This window comes from Xiphophorus couchianus, chromosome 8 (genome assembly GCF_001444195.1).
Source record: "Xiphophorus couchianus chromosome 8, X_couchianus-1.0, whole genome shotgun sequence".
NCBI classification, from domain to species: Eukaryota; Metazoa; Chordata; class Actinopteri; order Cyprinodontiformes; family Poeciliidae; genus Xiphophorus; species Xiphophorus couchianus.
In genome coordinates this window covers 2,442,740-2,461,819 of record NC_040235.1, presented here as the reverse complement: position 1 = coordinate 2,461,819, position 19,080 = coordinate 2,442,740, and the positions used below count along the sequence as shown (strand labels likewise).

The 19,080-nt window shown below is 39.4% G+C and overlaps 2 protein-coding genes across 4 annotated transcripts; both read right to left on the bottom strand.

The window, feature by feature from the left end:
• Positions 1 to 10,657: 10,657 nt before the first annotated feature.
• LOC114149183 (uncharacterized) lies at positions 10,658 to 12,927 on the bottom strand. Of its 3 annotated transcripts, none has more exons than XM_028024832.1 (3): positions 11,405 to 12,927; positions 11,144 to 11,199; positions 10,658 to 10,752 (listed from the first exon to the last, which is right to left on the bottom strand). In XM_028024832.1, the coding sequence occupies exon 1, from the start codon at positions 12,883 to 12,885 to the stop codon at positions 11,806 to 11,808; it is 1,080 nt and encodes a 359-aa protein (XP_027880633.1). In that variant the 5' UTR covers positions 12,886 to 12,927; the 3' UTR covers positions 10,658 to 10,752; positions 11,144 to 11,199; positions 11,405 to 11,805. The 3 variants fall into 3 exon arrangements, with proteins under 3 accessions (XP_027880633.1, XP_027880632.1, XP_027880631.1); XM_028024831.1 differs by having other exon boundaries at positions 10,724 to 10,830; XM_028024830.1 differs by lacking the exon at positions 10,658 to 10,752 and having other exon boundaries at positions 11,139 to 11,199.
• Positions 12,928 to 12,937: 10 nt separating this feature from the next.
• LOC114149182 (uncharacterized) lies at positions 12,938 to 18,875 on the bottom strand. Its single transcript, XM_028024829.1, has 3 exons — positions 18,742 to 18,875; positions 18,480 to 18,535; positions 12,938 to 18,166 (listed from the first exon to the last, which is right to left on the bottom strand). The coding sequence occupies exon 3, from the start codon at positions 17,818 to 17,820 to the stop codon at positions 16,459 to 16,461; it is 1,362 nt and encodes a 453-aa protein (XP_027880630.1). The 5' UTR covers positions 17,821 to 18,166; positions 18,480 to 18,535; positions 18,742 to 18,875; the 3' UTR covers positions 12,938 to 16,458.
• Between the last annotated feature and the right edge of the window lie 205 nt (positions 18,876 to 19,080).

Below are 19,080 nucleotides of genomic sequence, written 5' to 3'. Positions count from 1 at the left end.
AGATGCAGCTCAGAGCCCCTGGGAAACCCCCAACCTCCGACCTCTAGGCAGGGGAAGATATTATTTATGGCCTGCTAATTTAAAGCCTTTCAAGAGAATAGTGTTTTGTGGCTGCTCTAAGTTACAGCCCTGCCAGGAGAATGTTTATCTCTGCTTAACATTTGTCCAAATAGGAATGTTTATCTCTTAAACGCACATGGCATGAGATTAGCCATATTAAACACTCAACAATATCCATATTTCCTTAACAGTTTACAAGTTGAAAAATTCACAGGATTAGGCCGAGTTGCATCACTCGCGGAGAATATAGGACTAAGTTTATAAGTTTGGAAATTAATGCAGTTTTTAGCCGGCATTTTATTTTTTTTCCCCTCTGTCTCTTCCGTTTGTCTGAAACCGTGTTTGTGTTCTCTGTATTTCTCTGTGTGTGCGGGCTGCCGTGGAAGTGTGTGTGTGTCTGTGTGTTTCTGTGTGTATCTGTGCGTGTGTATGCACTAATTGTCTGTGCGGAACGCTGTGTTTGAAAAGCACTGTTTGTGTGAATTTGCGTTGCTTTTGCTGCGTTTTATTGTGAAGTTATTATGGACACTGAGTTGACAAACGATGCTATATGCCATTCATGTAATCTGGCTCCGCGGATAAGTCTGCGGGACCAGATTGCGGACTTAATTAACATATATGATCAACAGCTTGGTCTGGATTCGCTTAATGTGAAGGAAGTAAATTAAACTGGGACCAGATAACGGGAAATTATTGGTTGCTGTTAAATTTTAACATAGGTTTGACATGTCTCTTTTTAAACGTGCACGGGATTTAAAAAGATTCCTGAAGATTGGAGTTTAAAATTAATTAAACCAGACTCATGAAAATATGTTAATAAAACATTGGACAATTTATGAAGCTTCAGTAAATTTGATATAAATTACAGACAATTTGTTAAAAATTACAGTAAAATTTGATAGAATAATGACCACAGACTGACACTTGGGGACTGATGAAATTTTGACTGACTATAAAACCTGGCCAGATGTTTTGTGTTTTGTGTTTTTGTATTGTGTTGCAATTCATGTTGGTGTGAAAGATTGTGTGATTGGAGATAAAATACCACTGGGTATTTTATGTCATATAAATACAGAATTTTTGTGCTGTTACGTGGTGCAACATTTCCAGTTTTTAGAACGCCCTCTGTGTTAAATTGGACTAAATTATTAAAATTAAGCAATAACAGCAGTAAGTGTGACCTGCAGTGTAAAGATTGGAAGGTGATTAAAGGATAGAATCTTGATAAAATAAATCATCTGAACAAATTGAAAATAAATTATGGGTTCTAAGGTTAAATAAATAAATAAAGAAAGAAAGAATAAGCCAAGAAAATTAGGTCACAGAGGATTGTAGAAATGCTGTCTTGGCAATTTAATAGATAAATACATACATGATTAGGTAGAGAAATAAATAAAATAAAAAGTATATAGCATTGACAACTAAAATATTAGCTTAAATGTTAAGTATTCCTTTTAGGCTGACGAGGTAGGAGGAAAATAGAATAAAATACAATGAGTAAAATAGGACTTTTTTCATGAGTTGAGGATAAGGAAAAACGAAGATTTTTAGAGAAACAGGCTCTAACTGTGAGAGGAATTGCTCAGATAACAACAAACTGCAGTATGCAACCGATTCTAGATAGTTTCACAATCAGTCTTTTTAAAACTGACCAAAACTTTAGCATAGATAAAATATTATTAAATCTAGAGGACTTATTGATAATTAAGGCAGAATAAAATAGAAGTAACTCTCTTGTTAAATAGCAATTGATTAAATACAGAAAAGTTTGCTAAAATTGACAAGATTTGTTGTTGAAGGATAACATTGAGTTAGAAATAACTTATGGGTTAATGAAAGAGGATCTGGTGGAATTATTGTAGAAAATAATGTCGATCAGGGGGACTTGCAGCCCCCCTTGCAACGGTTCAGCAGGAGAGCCACAGGGCTGTGCTGTTACTTTTACCCCACTAGATTCAACTAATTAACATGTGAAGCCTCTTTGCTTGGCACTGTAGATTATAGGAAGTTGTAGAGAGTCTTTATCATTACATTAGGCAGGATTTTGATGTAGTTTGGTTTCCTAGATTAAGTGAAACATTTTCTCTTTAGAGTAGATAGTTTAAACATGCAAATACATAGTGAGCAAGGAATAATGTGGAAAATGTTAAATATAAGTTTTTAGCATCCAAACACTGAGTCTGTGACAGCTGTCCTGACTGTCACACACGGATACTCTTGGTAATGATTTTCTGTTTTCCTTTCATATTACTTTATATATTGAGTAGTGAGTAGTTTAGATTTGTATCTTTAAATTTGTTTTCATTAGTCTGACTCTTTAGTTAGCTATTTGTGTCAGTTCTTTGTCTATTTTGTTAAATATAACAAATTAATTTCTTTCTTTTGAGTTACCAGTTTCCTCTGGACCTGTTCACCAGGGGACAGGGAAATTTGGTCCTTAGTTTAATTGTTTTCATTTGTTGATTTGGTAATATTCTGACCAGTATTTGTCAAAATTTATCATTTTTGGATTTTCTTAATTAAGACTATATTTTGAATTTTTTCTTCAACGTCTCTCTGGCTGGTTTATGCAAAACCTTCACAGAGTCTTAATTGGTAAACATGCTTTGTCAAATGCTAGTGAAAATTTTTGAGAAGTTGGTAAAATGATTTATTTGAGAATCATAACAGTAATATGAAATAATGAGTTTTACAACTGTAATGTGAAATATTTTGGGAAAATAGTAATCTTGAAGGTTTAAAGCAGGGGTCCCCAAACTTTCTCCTGTGAGGGCCACATAACTTGTCCCTTCTCTGATGGGGGGCCGGGGTCAGTTTGTAACAGAAAAAGTCTGACGATTGTAAGAGTGCTAAACATAAAAATGTATTGTTTTTCAGAAAGCACAATCAAATAACCTTTTCTGGATTCTTCAGAGAACAAAAGTCAGGAAATAACACTATTTATGAAATAAATAATAACCAAATAACACTGGGTTCTCCACATAAAAAAAAGTCCATGGAACATAAACTTTCTGTTGTGCTGGTCACAATCTTAAAAGGTCCAAGTTCAGCTTAGTTGTCAGAGCAGAATCTCTTACTTCAATGGCTCATATGAGCAGGCTCTCAAAGTTCTTGTGTTCCTTCCTTATAACCTTTTTGTAGGTTCCAATAGCTTGTAGACATCGCTGTTTGTAGCTCATCAACTTCCCTGTGAAACCCACAAAGCAAGCAGGCTGAGAAACTGAACTAAGTGATACAGCACCTCCACAGCACAATCAGTACTACTACCAGTATGGTTGTGGAGATGGATTTTATCCCAGTAGATTTTATTATGATTATATTTTTATACTCAGAATGACTCATCTCATTCAAATCAGAAAAATGACCTTACCTTTGTTCATCAATGTGAACTGTGGGCGTGCATCTGACTGGTGAGAAGTTGAATGTCAGGTTCCATTCTAGTCACTGCCAGTCTCAAACACTGATGCAGATGTTCATCTGTCAATCTTGATCTCATTGACGTTTTCAACAGTTTCATACGTGAAAAGGTTTGCTCGCAGATATACGTGCTGCCAAAAAGTGTGGACATCTTCATTGCGTGTTTTCTGATGTTAGGGTACGTGTCGTTTGGGAGGGCGGCATAGAAGTCAATGAGACTGTTGGGCTTGAACGCATCTTTCAGAACATCACAGTTCTGTAACTCGGCCAACTCAAACTGATAAGAAGGCTGGGCTTCATCAATGTCGGCAACAAAGGGGTTCTGGAAAAGACGTATTTCTTTTGCATAAATATGTAGTTCACGGAATCGCACACCGAACTCCACCTTTAGCATTTCCAGTGCTTCCACACACTTTTCAGCTGGAAAAGGGACCGCTGGGTTCTCTGCAGAGAGATTTTGTGTAGCAGGGAGATGGATGAAACGGTGCTTTTTCACTTGTCCCAAAAGTAGCTCTAGTTTCACCTCAAATGCTTTGATGTGGGAATACATTTCACAAATGAGTTTCCCCTGGCCTTGTAGCTGCAAGTTAAAGCTGTTCAGCATTTCTGTCATGTCTGTTAAAAATGCGAGATGCCATTTCCATTCTGGGTCTTTCAGCTCTGGCACAGTTTTGTTTTGTGAATGAAGAAATGCGTTAATTTCAGGTAGCAGCTCGTAAAAACGCTTCAGAACTCTGCCCCGGCTCAACCATCGGACCTCTGTGTAGTACAGCACATCCCTGTGCGCAGATTCCAGTTCAGACAGGAATTCTTGGAACTGCCTGTGTTTAAGACTCTTTGCTCTGATGAAGTTTATGCACGACACCACAACCTTCATGACAGAATTCCACGTCAACACTTTGCAGCACAGTGCTTGCTGGTGAATTAGGCAGTGGACTTGTAGCGGTGCGGTGAGACTTCGTTCTTCAAACTCCCGGTTCATGCGTCCTATTAGACCCCGAGACATGCCCACCATATTGGGAGCCCCGTCAATTGTGATGCTGGCCAGCTTTGACCAGTCCAGGTCCAACTCTTCCATGGTTTGGTACACTTTTCCGAAAATATCCTCCCCGGTTGTAGTCCCTTTGAGACTTTGGAGGGCTGCCAGCTCCTCGCACATCTCAAATTTTGCAGTAACTCCACGAATAAAAATGAGCAGCTGCGCGGTGTCCTGCACGTCCGTGCTCTCATCCAGTGCTAACGAAAAAAATTCAAACTCTTTCGCCTTCTGCTGCAGCTGGGTATATATATTACCGCCGATTTCTTCAATGCGTCTGGTGATTGTACTGGCTGATAGACTCACGGCATTAAAGACGTCTTTCTTCTCGGGACACACCTCCTCCGCTACAGCTCTCATGCATTTCTTGACAAATTCTCCGTCAGTGAAAGGTTTACCGCTGCTTGCTATCAGTTGAGCAACCCGAAAGCTGGCCCGAACAAATGACTGGTTCAGCTGAACTTGGCGTACAAATGTATTCTGCTGAGCTAACAATCCACTTTTTAGCTTTGAGAGTTTGTCTGCTCGCATTTGGCCTTGCAAGCTATCATACTTGTCTTTATGATGGGATTCATAGTGTCTCCGCAGATTGTATTCTTTGAATACCGCCACCGCCTCTTGACAGATGAGACAGACAGCCTTTTCTTTGCATTGGACAAAAAAATAATCGTTTGTCCTTTGCAGGTTAAATGCCCTGCATTCTGAATCAATTTTTCTCTTACCTAATCTTTTCGCCATTATTCTGTTTGCTCTTTGAGAGGGGCGGGTTTAAGATTTTTTGATGGGGGTTGCCAGATAGGCAACAACCATCCACCCTTCTGGGGTCTGTTATATGTTACGCATATATGTTGTTATACGTTATATGTCATGCATATAACTGATATATGTCAATTATATGCATGTATAAAATAGTTACTAACTAATAGTTAATAATAAATAAAGCTCATTACTAAGGAACATTTTATTGCAAAAGTCCAACTTATCAAATAAAAATGCACATATATGAAAATACTCTGGTATTGTTCAGGGGGCCGGACCAAATGTGGAGGCGGGCCGCATCTGGCCCGCGGGCCGTAGTTTGGGGACCACTGCTCTAACCCTCCAGCTGTCTCTCGCTCTCTCTCTCTCTCTCTCTCCCCTCCTCCCTCTTGCAGCTTGTAGTTTTCGTCAGCATCCTTCAAAGTGTTCTCTGCTATGCTTAATGTCTGCCTGTTTATCACAAAATGTCCCAATTAAAAGCAAAATGAGAGTATCATGTTGTGTTTCATGTTACTTCATGTTATTTTGCTCAATTAAAACAAAACAGCACACCTCAAAAACAACTGCTTATTAACTTATGACCAGAGATTTTACTGGTATTAAGTGATAGAACTAGTACGCATGGCTTCTTGTAAAAGACAGTGGTTGCTGGTCGAACTGTTGCATTTGATTTATAATCTGGGACATTTTACACAAGTGGTCCAGACATTAAAAAAAAAAAGCCACTTGCATTGGGACAGGATGAACAAAAAATTGCGTATCATTTATAGACTTTAAAATAAAAATTGTTTATTCAATGTTTCTAAATGCCAGCAGAGCTGGAAAGAGGACAATTAGGCTACCCAAGTTAGTTTTGATAAAAATTTGCACTTAGTACCTCATTAAAATTTTGCTTTATGAGCAAAACAGCTCGTAAAGGAAAAGAGAACATGTTGGTGTCAAGCTATTTTTATTTAAAGGAGCACATTTATAAATAAAATAGAAACACAACATATTACATGTATTTTTAATGGGACATTAATTTCCAATATTTTATGTCAGCTGCTGTTTGTTCCTTAATCAACTCTAAACTAAGCACCTGATTATCTGTTTTCAGTTTTAGGGGAGGGTTAGGGTTAGAGATTAAACTCTTGCCTTTCTCATAGTTACAATTAAACTAATGCCTTAAGTACAGCAAGATATTTTCTTTTTCTCAGAAGTTAACTTGAACCACACTTGATAGGTTTTCCTTACTCTGTCTTTCATTTGATGCAACACCATGAGATCTTAATATAAACCTAGCTGAAAGATCAATGCCATTTTTTCTGGTATTTCTTTGTTTTATCTTTACTCATTAATGATATGATATGAAATGTAACATAGTAACTTTACTCAAAACAAATTCAAGTAAAAGTAAAAGTTCAGATTTGGTAAACAACTTAAAGGACAAATTGGACAAACTGTAATTACATCAGTATGAATAAAAGTAACTAATTACTTTCCACCCTGTATGGTAGAAAATATATATTTTTCACATTGTAAAGTGCTTCTACTTTCTGTGTTATCCATACAGGGAGTCTATAGTACAGTAAAAGAGTAATGTTTTTATTTGTTTTGGTTTGCACTGATGATTTTTGTCATAGTACCGGCAAGAATTTAAAACTACTTTCACCCCTGCCTCTAGCCAGTAAAAGTTCTCCAACTTTAATGACATATCTAGTCCACAGATCTCTTCAGCTGAATCAATATTAAAATCCCGGGTTGTTTTGTTGGGTTTTAGATGTTGTTCATTTCTCTATTTTAGTTTCTTCTTTTTCTTTTTAGATCAGCTATGTTTTTGTTTTACTTTAATTCAGTCCTTTCTTAGTTATTATAGTTTATTATGCATTGTCTCTAGTCATTACTTGCACTCCAGTTCTATTATGTCCTTTAGGTCCAGTTATTCTATATATTAGATTAATTTTCTAGTCCTCAGTGTTATCTCCCTCGGCCCCTGCCTCTCTTTCCTCAGTCTGCTATCTGCTCTCTCCCATGATATTTGTGACCAGTTAGTCAATTACCTGGTCCTTTGTTTCAGCATTAAACCTCCCAGTACTTAATAAACCCTTGTCTTTCAGTTACTCTTAGCTGGTTCCTTCCATTGCTTCCTTTTTGGCTCTTTTTCTCCTCATGTCTCTGTGTTCATAATTCTTTGGAATTATTATTTGTTTTCTGCCCTGGCCTCTTGTGGATTTTGGAAGTTTTTGTTCCTTACTTTTTCATTAAACATTTTCATCATCACCTCCACTGTTGTGCATTTGGGTCCACCACCAACCAACAAACAAATCATGACAGTTTCAGTTCAGGACTCTTCCAAGGACTTTGATAGTCTTTAATTTTTGTCTGGTAACATCATTTCTTCTTTTGACTTTAGATGCATTGAGACGGTGAAAAGTAAAATCTCCAGCTTTTTTTTGCAGGCACATGAAGACTTTGTCAAAACTGACAGATATTTATTCTGTTCACAACTTCCCTCACCTGCAAAATCTGAATTTCATCCTTGTAAGCTCCTTGCAATAAATAATTTCAAATTAGGTTTTATATGTCTGGTAGTCTGATACTCTGTTCTCCATATATTTGTCTGCTAGCGGGAGCTAATGTCTATGAGAGCTATGCTACTTTAGCTGTTGTTAGATGAGTCCATGTAACATAAGTTAACATTTTGTAATATAAGTTACAAAACTTATGTTTCGTAACTTTTGTGAATGAAATCTGCTGACTCTACATATGTATCATATGGAAATAAAAGAAGCTTTAAATTCAGATTGTTTTCAATCCTGTTTATGTATAGTGTACAGTGAAATTTAAATTTTTTTTTTTTACCCAAATATAGTGGTATAATAACCCTTGTGTTGATTTGGAGTTTCAACCCAATTTTGGGTCAATTTAACCCAACCTTTGGTTAGTTGCCATAACCTAATGTGTTGGGTCAAACCATCAACCCATCCCAGTTAAGTTAAAACACCCCAGCTTTGGATCGGTCCATATTTGACCCAGCACTGGGTTACGAATTGGGTTGTTTTTAACCCAGCAACTTTTACTGTGTTTGTTGGGTTAGTTTGACCCATAGCTATTTACCCATAGCTTGACCACATAATTCAATTTATACTGTAGAAAGAAGAAGATGACAAAAGTGTTTCCTGAATTAACTTTAATGTTTGCTTCATTGCACACAAAGGACAGATGGAATATTTAAGATCGCCCTAATCTGTTGAAACTTTAACAAAATAGACTCACATTTGTGGTTTCACAGTTATCTAAAGTTAACAATTACACGTCTTAAAAATTACATGGATGTTCAAATATTTACTATAATCAATTAACAAAAGAAAACACCATAAAGCTGTGTATTCAAAGACAACCAAGGATTGGTTGGTTAAGGATAAACCATGATGTCTACCAACAGAGCAAGTTAACTACTGTAGTTATTTTGAAGGCAGGCGCCCTGATCTGGTGGACAGCTCAGTTTGAAGTTTAAGGTTTTGGTGTTGAACCTCTCAGAATCTGATCTGCTGCAGATTGTCTGAATATGCAGAGAAAAGTACAACTAGACAGCTAGTGTTAGAAAATATATGTTGATTTTCCTGTACAACTGATACATTGATTAACCTGACTTTGACAAAACATTACTGAACCTGAAAAGTGCTTGTATCTTCATAATGTAAATGTAGAAATTGTTATTTTTATGTTGGTCAAATGTGTATGCATTAAATGTTTTGCTGTCAAGGCTATTTTTGCAGTGATACTTACAATAAATGCATAACATTTATGTTTTTAACTATGTGTTTATTAGCTGTTTATTGTGTTAAAATATCAATTGAAAAATAAATTTGCTGTCCTGTGAAAATCTGAGTCATCTGAATATATTTTGAATTCTACATTAATCAACGTACAATGAAGACAAACAGGAACACAAGGTTTGTCCTGGTTTGCAGATGAGGGGGCCAATAAAATGGGGTCTTTGTAGATTTCACACAGATCCAGACACAAATACAGTTTAATCTAAAGATTCTGGAGGCTGTGTGAACATTAGACTAAACCATTACTTACGCTGAGAAGTCAACATAAATAAGGAAAGTTTCTTCTGGTGAATAAGGTCAGCTGCACATAATGTTCCTCCCTGCAGGTCCAGATCTACCTTCATTACTGCTGAAGCACCAACATATGGTTTCAGTGATAGTGACCAACATCCAGCTATATCATCCTATCAAGGGTAGTGTCCATTTGGAAATATCTGATTAAGGATTAATTGGTAAATTAACTGTAGCTAAATAGCTGTCTTCTTGTTTTATCTGATGTATTTGCCCTATTTAGCCAAACACAAAGTCAATTTATATACAGAGATGTATGTCAATAAGGTATTGACAGGACAGATAAATAATGCAAAACATGAAAACATAAAAAAAAGTTTTGCGTTTGCCAGCATGCAGAGCCAACATTAAGACGTGAACTATCTTGCCATTATCTGGTACAGGCCAAAGCTATTTTAACCATATTCATGGTATCACAGATGGATTTCTCTGACTGCCTTCATCTGACAATAAATAGAGCAGATGATCCACAACACTGCAATAAATTGTATGTTTATGCTGCAAGTTGAGGGTCACTAAAGATACAAGGACTTATCTGACAGCTAAAGTAGCATAGCTCACATAAACATTACCTCCCACGAACAGAAAAATATGAGGACAGATGTTCAAACTACTAGATATATAAAACATAATCTGAAATTATTTAAAATTATTTATGTTTCACTATAATCGGAGAGCAAAGCTTGCATATTTAACCTGTACTTACTTCTGAGGACAGACCACCTTGTTGCTTCTTGTATGACAGCCTGTTTTTCCACCCACCGAATCATTCAACTACCTAGTGGTTGTTTTTTAAACTATGTAATCACAACTGTACAGCTCAAAAATAAACAATATGTCTACAAATAATTTTATTATAAAGAAGTCCTGATGTATTTTGTTTTAAAAATCAAATAACATATTTGCCACTTCGGCACAAGCACAGTGATAAATGTTCAGAGGATTAAAACACAGGAATCAAAAATCAGATGACCCAGCTTTCCAGCAGCATTTAAATGAACCACTTACGAACAATCTGAGGCTGTCTGAAGCGTGAAATGAGTCTCAAAAATCCTCATGTACTTGTAACCATATCTGAGCTTAAATGCAGTTTTGTCTGTGTACATCAGGCGACTTATTTAACTTATTTAATGTTTGTAGGCGTAGGAGAAGGTTTGAATTCGTAATTATCAGATTTGTGAGGTTGAAGTAAAATCTGTGTGTAGAAATGTAATGTTTGTGGAAATTGTATTTGTGTGTGTATACCTTTATTTTGTATTAAATTTCTTCATATTTGTGCATGTGTGGCCTACGTGGATCTGGTGGCTTCTTGGTGCAGAAATGAACGACTAGGAGCTCAATCTGGCATCAGTTGTTTTCTTTATTTCATACCTGCATTTCACACATGGGCACCGAGGTAAAGTCAGTCTCTGGCATGAAAGAAACTCCTCGACAGTGATCCTCATGGCTCTGAGGATTACCCATAATACAGTAAGCAAAATAAAATAATTGAAAATTACAGTGATCGTATAGTGGATTTGGTTTACATCAACGGAACAACCAGTGAGTGTCCTTTTTAAAGAAAGTAACACAATTAATTAAAATGCTCTGAAAAATAAAATAAAATGCTGACATTTAATTCACTAGATGCCATTTTTATATTTTAGCTTATACGAACTTGCATCTTGGAACAATGCAAAAACATTAACCATATCTACATAAAACTATTAATATAAAATTGCCTTATATAAGCCATCTGCTACAGAGATTTAGTAAAACATACCTGCATTTCACACATGGGCACCGAGGTAAAGTCAGTCTCTGGCATGAAAGAAACTCCTGCCAGGAGGAGCCATAATGTTAACGTGTGGGAAATTCCCGCCACACTTTCTCACGAACTAAACATTTCTATAACGCAACAAAAACAATATAATAGCAAAGCTAACATAACATGGATTAAACATATTTCAATAATATGCAAAAACGAAAACCATAAACATATTTATAAATAATATTTCTTCATCACATCGCAGAGACATGTTACCTCGACAGTGATCCTCATGGCTCTGAGGATTACCCATAATACCCCGCTCTTTCTAGGGTGAATGCAATACCCCGTTTTACCAGCAGATGGTGCATTTTAGCAGGATTTAACCTGAACCATTTCAACTATGTTACATACACCCCCTGTAAATTCTGCTAAAATGGGGTTCTATCAAACAAGTACACACAGCACTAAAATAAAAGTGCAATAAAAAGAGCACATAGTAGTCACATCAGTTCAAAACTATCCATGAGGAATAATGTTAGCAAAAGTGCGGCCATTACTCTTACCAACACAGACCCAAAAGATGCCATTTACACCTTTTGACATACAACCATTGCTCTACAAAGCAGTCACTGAGGAAAAAAAACAAAACAAAAAAACTTTGAAACAACACAAATCTACCCTGCAAACATGGTCCTTACAAAGGAAAACAGAGAGTCCACAGTTGACATTGAATCATCCACAACCTGTTCATTCATTTCACATATAAGTCTGGCTGGAGGCTTAACAGGCCTACCCGACCTAGTGCAAAGCCGAGACGGCTGAGTGCAAACAACATCAGTCGCAGGCAAGTCCAGTTTTGTGTCAGTACTATGTTCAGCTGAAAGATCATGCTGAATGGGCTCAGAGAGGACAGCTGCAGTTGTAAGGTTGGAAACTGGTTCAGGAGAGTCTGACAGTGCAACAGATCCAGGGAGATCAGGTTCAGGCAAATCCTTGGTCACATCACTTGAGGTAGGACACACAATGTCCAGTGAAGAACCACGTACTGGAATGTCAGAAGCACAGTCAGGGTGATTTACAACTTCATCCATACAACTATTGTCCTCCATTTGCAAAAGCCAGTTCACAGTTTTAGTTTCATTGTCCTGTACTTCATCAGGCACAATAGGGTCAGAGAGTCCACTTCCCGCTGTGGAAGGGCAAGGGGAATGGTCTGCAACAGCAGAAACGGCAGCAGCAGTGAGAAAGTTGACAGGAAGTAGAAGGTTTCTGTGGAGAACCTTTGTCCTTGATGTGACAGGATCTTTGATGCAATACACATTTATATCAGGCTTCACAGACACCACTTCATATACTGTTGATTCCCATTTGTCTGCAATTTTCCTCTTCCCTCGCTCACCACGATTAGCAACCAAAACTCTGTCACCCACATCGAGAGGAGAACCTTTAGCTTTGCGGTTGTAGTACATTGCTTGGTGGGCTTGTTCAGATGAACTGTTTTGTTGAGCAATGCGGGCAGCCACAGAGAGGTCATGTTTGAGGCGGGAGACAAACTCATGATGGTCTACAACTGGGCCATTTGACAGAGCGTGCTGGAAAACCACATCAATGGGCAGGCGCGGGATCCTGCCAAACATAAGGAAAAACGGTGCAAACCCAGTTGTTTCATGCTCAGTGCAGTTGTAGCAGAATGTTAGCATTCGGAGCATCTGAGGCCATCTTGACTTGGACTGGGGAGGAAGTGCTCGTATCATGTTACCTAAGGTTCTGTTGTAACGTTCAACAATGCCATTCCCCATCGGTGTGGTGTGAGATTTTTGTATGCCAGCCATGTCCAGCAGTTCTTTGATGAGAAGACTTTCAAAATTTGCTCCTTGATCTGAATGAATGCGTTTAGGAAAGCCATATATGCAAAAGAAGTCATCCCACAGACGACGAGCAACTTGTTTGGCTGACTGATTTTTGCATGGAAACGCATGTGCCATCTTGGAAAAGTGGTCTGTTACAACTAGAACATCGACACAGCGCCTGTCTGAGAGCTCAGCTGTCCAAAAGTCAATACAGACCAGTTCCATTGGCTCAGAGGTGTGAATACTTTCAAGGGGAGCTCGGTCATTAGGTTCTGGAGTTTTACCAACCACACATCGAAAACAGCACTTCACATGGTTAATAATGTCTCGTTCCATCCCAATCCAAAAGAATCTCTGTCTGGCGAGAGACAGTGTGCGGGCCTGGCCCTGATGACCAGCTGAGTCATGCACCCCTTGGAGGACCTTGGGTTTTAAAGAGTCAGGGACAAAAAACTGTTGAGTTGTCATGTTCATTTGTTTGTCTTTCTTAACTCTGTACATCAGGCCATCTTTAATGACAAGCTTAGGCCAATGTCTCAGCAGGTTTAGAACACCAGGTGACTCACTTGCACGTTCACGTCTGGTGGGTCTCCTGTGACGCTGCACATAATAGAAAAGTCGGCCCAACACACCATCCTGACCTTGTAAACTAGCAAGTTCACTCTTTGGCATCAAGGCAGATTGATCAATGTCACTGAGTTGCAAGACAACTGGATCAGTGGCTCTTGTCTGACTGAAACCTCCAGACTCATGTGCCTCAAGAACAGCTGACACATCTTGTGATGTTAATATCTGGGGAGTCGGTGAGGGAACCTCAGCATTGTCATCTGTGCTCTCAACAACCAGCTGACAGTTGTTCGTACAACGAAACGCATCTTGGACCGTTTTGTCCATCATACCGTTCACCTGGTTAAGCAGTGCGGTATATGGTTCAGTTACAATGCGATGGCTCATGCATGACTGAACAAATGGTTCTCTACTCAAGGCATCAGCGACAACATTTTTGCTACCAGGAACATAATTCAGATCGAAACTATAGGCAGCGAGCCTGGAAACCCACCGTTGTTCACACGCATCTAACCTTGGCTTGGTTAGTATGTATGTTAATGGGTTGTTGTCTGTCCAGACTGTGAAATGACGCCCTTTTAGCCAGTGGCTAAACTTGTTGCATATTGCCCATTTAAGAGCAAGAAATTCCAAGCGATGTGCTGGATAGTTTAGCTGTGAGCGTGAGAGAGTCCTACTGGCAAAAGCCACTGGTCTAGCCACCCTTCCATCAGGGGGAAGCTGTGACAAAACAGCTCCAATGCCATCAAAAGAGGCATCAACCGCAAGGATGAATGGAGCATTAAAATCCGGATGAGCCAAGGTAACACTACTTATCAAATCGTTTTTCAAAGTTTTAAATGCTTCCTTGCACTCGTCAGTCCAGTCAGATGGGGACAGTTTAACCTGACCCTTTTTGAATTTGGGTTTGTTGCCTCGCCCTTTTTTGTTTGTCGCTCCAGGCTCAGCTACAAGGCCAAAGAGTGGTTTGGCTTTGACAGAGCACTTCCCAATAAAGTGATGATAATAAAGGACCATCCCAAGAAAGGATCTAATTTTCCTGGCACATGGTGTCTCACCATCATGCTCCATGAGATCAGTTTCCTGTACCTCACTAATAGCCTCAACTTTACTAGGATCAGTGCTTACACCGTCCTCACTTATCACATGACCCAAAAATTTCACTGACCTACAAAGGAAGTGACACTTTTTTGGAGACAGTTTTAAGTTATTTGCAGCCAGACGAGAGAAAACCATCTGGAGCCGATCAAGCGCAACCTGTTCAGATGGGGCAAAGACCATCAGGTCATCCAAATAACATAGCAAACTAGTGAAATTTTGGTCCCCAAAAATAGACATCATCATTCGCATGAAAGTTGCAGGGCTATTGGTCAAGCCTTGAGGCATCCTATTGTACTCATGCAGGCCAAATGGAGATGAAAAGGCAGTAAACCTTTTGTCATCCTCGTGTAGCCTCACATTATAGAACCCTGAAGTCAGGTCCATGGTGGAAAAGAATACATTCCCACCAAGTGCGGCGAGGGCATCTGTTTGATGAGGCAATGGATGCGCATCTTTAACGGTTCGCGCATTCAGCCATCTGAAATCATTGCAGATGCGGAGGTCTCCATTAGGCTTAACAACCAGAACCAAAGGAGAGGAGTATTCGCTTTGTGATTTACGAATAATTCCTAACTCCTCCATTTCACTCAGAGCAGTGCGCAGTTTTTCATAATGGCAGGGCGGAACACGCCTGTATGGTAGTCTAAAGGGTTTGTCATCCACAAGTCGTATTCTGTGCACAAAATCTGTAGCATCCCCACAGTCCATTTTATGCCGAGAAAAGATGTATTCATACTGCTGAATGACTTGCACTAACTTATTTTTCCACTCAAGGGAGACTTCACAGGATGAGAGGTCCAAGTCCTGGAGTCCAATGTCACTCAGAATATGAGACATCTCCTTGTCAGATACTGGTGTCTTTACAGGGTCTTTGGTGTACTGTGTGTTGGATTGGATGAGCTCAGGCTTGGGGAAGTCCTGTACAGAAACACAAGTGGACACATCGGCAACTTTTGCATTTCTTCTCAGAGTGAGAGGTTTTTCAGTTGGATTTGCAATCTTGACAGGAACACACCCGTCACCGTACAATGACGCCACAACTCTCCCCACTAGGATTTGTCTGGGTCTGCATTTGGACTGAGTTGGTTCAATGATGACTGAACATCCAACTAAAGAAACATCTGATGTAGGCAGTTTGGCCCAAACTAAATGTTCAGTTAGGGGCTGGAGAGTTACAGACCTTTTGAGTTTGGCTGTGCCCACTTTGATGGGTTTCATGCCTGGGTCACAGGATATTGAGTCTGACAGCAGAGACATTAAACAGGGCAAATTGTCTTTGTGAATGCCTCTCTGAGAGGAACAGTCAGTTGCCCCATCAAAAGAGGTTTTTATTCGTGAAATCAGCCATCTGATAGCATTACTGCCCAATATCATTTCATCAGTTTGGCCTGGAACTACTAAAACAGGGATTATGACAGTAAGGTCAAAAACTTAGAGTGAGTTCATACAATGCAGAAGGTGTGACGACATGACCTCCACATCCAACAATAACAAAATCAGCAGCTGGTTTCTTATCCAGGTTTGTGAGACAGCTTGAAAGTTTTGCTTCAGCCTCCTCACTTATGGTGCATGCCATTGATCCACTATCAACCAAGGCTTTGAGAGAATGCTTTCCTCCAACAGTCACATCTGTGTAGAACAAGCTGTCAGTCTTTGAAAGTCTCTGAGAGGCTTGCACAATTAGTGTCTTTTGTGGTGGAACTTTGCTGCTGTAATTAATGTACAGTGTCTCACAGTCATCATCAGAAGAATCCAAGGTGGGAGTGTCACTAAGATGATCTGCGCTGTCCTCCCCTCCACGCAGATCTTTCAGTTTTCCTGCTGGTTGTGGGAAGGCAGCTGCTCTCTCTGACGGCAGTTTCGACTTGAATGGCCAGGAAGATGGCAGAAGAAGCACAGATTATGCTGACGGCAGTGTGTACGAGCAGTGTGAGAATTATCATTACACACAGAACATGGTATGTCGTTCAGTCCTTTAATATTCGGCAAACGGTTTTTAACAGGTTGCCTTCTGCCGGACTGGGAGTTACCTTGGGCCTGAAGTAGGACTTTCTCCAACATGCTAATCAGCCTGTCCATAGTGGAATTGTCTGGGGCTACACATTGTTGCAGTTCCTGCTTCTGAACAGATGTGGGCGCTGTGCAGTCCACCTCCGCACGGTTCACACTGATTCTGCTTTCTTTCCGAGCAGACCGCAGTCCCTTTTCCATATGATACTCATCCAACACCTCCTGAACATCTTGTGCTGACCATTTTTCTATGGTCTTAGATCTGAAGGTGATAGCTAAATCTTTACATGGACAGTTTCTGATGAACATGCGAGTAACTTCAACACTTGGATTGTCAAAGGTCTTACCCTGTTCTTGAAGACGGCTAACAGCAACATCAGCTGCTCCATTCAATCTTAGCCAATATTCGAATGGATCCTCGTTCTCTTTTGGCCGGGTGGAGTAAAAATCAGCAAGTGGTACGGGGGAGCACTGATCGGACCCAAAGTGCTTGCGAAGAAGAGAATAGATGGCTTGTGGGTTGTGCTGAACATCAATTCCACAGTTGCGTATTCCACACCTCACAACATCCCTTGCTCTGCCTCTAAGATGGATCAGGATTTCTTCAGCTAGGTGTTCTTGCTGTACACCACTCTTTTTGATGTAACTTTTCATTGAGTCCTCCCATTCATCAACTGTAACTGTATCAGAACTCTCCCCTTTAAAAATAGGTGGTTCTCTCACCTGGCTTCTGGAGACGAGCTGGATCTGAGAAAGATCTAATGAGCTGAATGGAACTTGATGGCTCTCATTTTGAGTATTCTTTATTGCAGTACCACTTGGGGTGCTTGAGTTCAGGTGTGCCATAACACTATCAGCCAGCTGTTGCCCTATTTGTTGGACAATAGTGCTCATCTGATCAACTAGCCCAGCATTATTAACATGAGAATCTGGGGTAGATGTGCTAGAACACTGACGAGGTTGAATATTAGGACAGGTCTGACTACTGGGTGTAACAGCTTCCCCAGTCACAAATGAGTCATCTTCAGTATTTACATCAAGTAATGCCCCACCCAACACTTTATCACCCATTGAAAATGGAACAGGGGTGTTAAAGAACCCTCTACCTCTACCCCTACAGAGTGGAGTCATGTTTGATTGTCCAAAATTACTGAAACTCATTTTGACAAAAGTCCAAAAGCATTCAAAAGAAAATATCCTTTCCCAAGGATTTATAAACACTCAGATGTGCTACTTAGACTATTGTTGAAAACCCAGATGGTACAGTGGAGCTCCAGCGACGTGAAGATCAGAAGTCACCAGCCCGGTCCGATGTAGTTCTGGACGAGTCACGGCACCAATGTGGCCTACGTGGATCTGGTGGCTTCTTGGTGCAGAAATGAACGACTAGGAGCTCAATCTGGCATCAGTTGTTTTCTTTATTTCATACCTGCATTTCACACATGGGCACCGAGGTAAAGTCAGTCTCTGGCATGAAAGAAACTCCTCGACAGTGATCCTCATGGCTCTGAGGATTACCCATAATACAGTAAGCAAAATAAAATAATTGAAAATTACAGTGATCGTATAGTGGATTTGGTTTACATCAACGGAACAACCAGTGAGTGTCCTTTTTAAAGAAAGTAAAGCAATTAATTAAAATGCTCTGAAAAATAAAATAAAATGCTGACATTTAATTCACTAGATGCCATTTTTATATTTTAGCTTATACGAACTTGCATCTTGGAACAATGCAAAAACATTAACCATATCTACATAAAACTATTAATATAAAATTGCCTTATATAAGCCATCTGCTACAGAGATTTAGTAAAACATACCTGCATTTCACACATGGGCACCGAGGTAAAGTCAGTCTCTGGCATGAAAGAAACTCCTGCCAGGAGGAGCCATAATGTTAACGTGTGGGAAATTCCCGCCACACTTTCTCACGAACTAAACATTTCTATAACGCAACAAAAACAATATAATAGCAAAGCTAACATAACATGGATTAAACATATTTCAATAATATGCAAAAACGAAAACCATAAACATATTTTATAAATAATATTTCTTCATCACATCGCAGAGACACGTTACCTCGACAGTGATCCTCATGGCTCTGAGGATTACCCATAATACCCCGCTCTTTCTAGGGTGAATGCAATACCCCGTTTTACCAGCAGATGGTGCATTTTAGCAGGATTTAACCTGAACCATTTCAACTATGTTACACATGCATTTGACCACAAATTTACAAGTACCCGGAGTTATGCACAAATGTTCTTTTTACGGTTTACAAATCATATTTCACAGATACAACTATCTAAAGTTATACACAAAGATGCTTATGGATTATAAATCCACTATTACACACTCATAGGTATTTTGAGACTATTTTCACTCCATAGAAGCTGCATCTCGTTTGGTATTCTATTT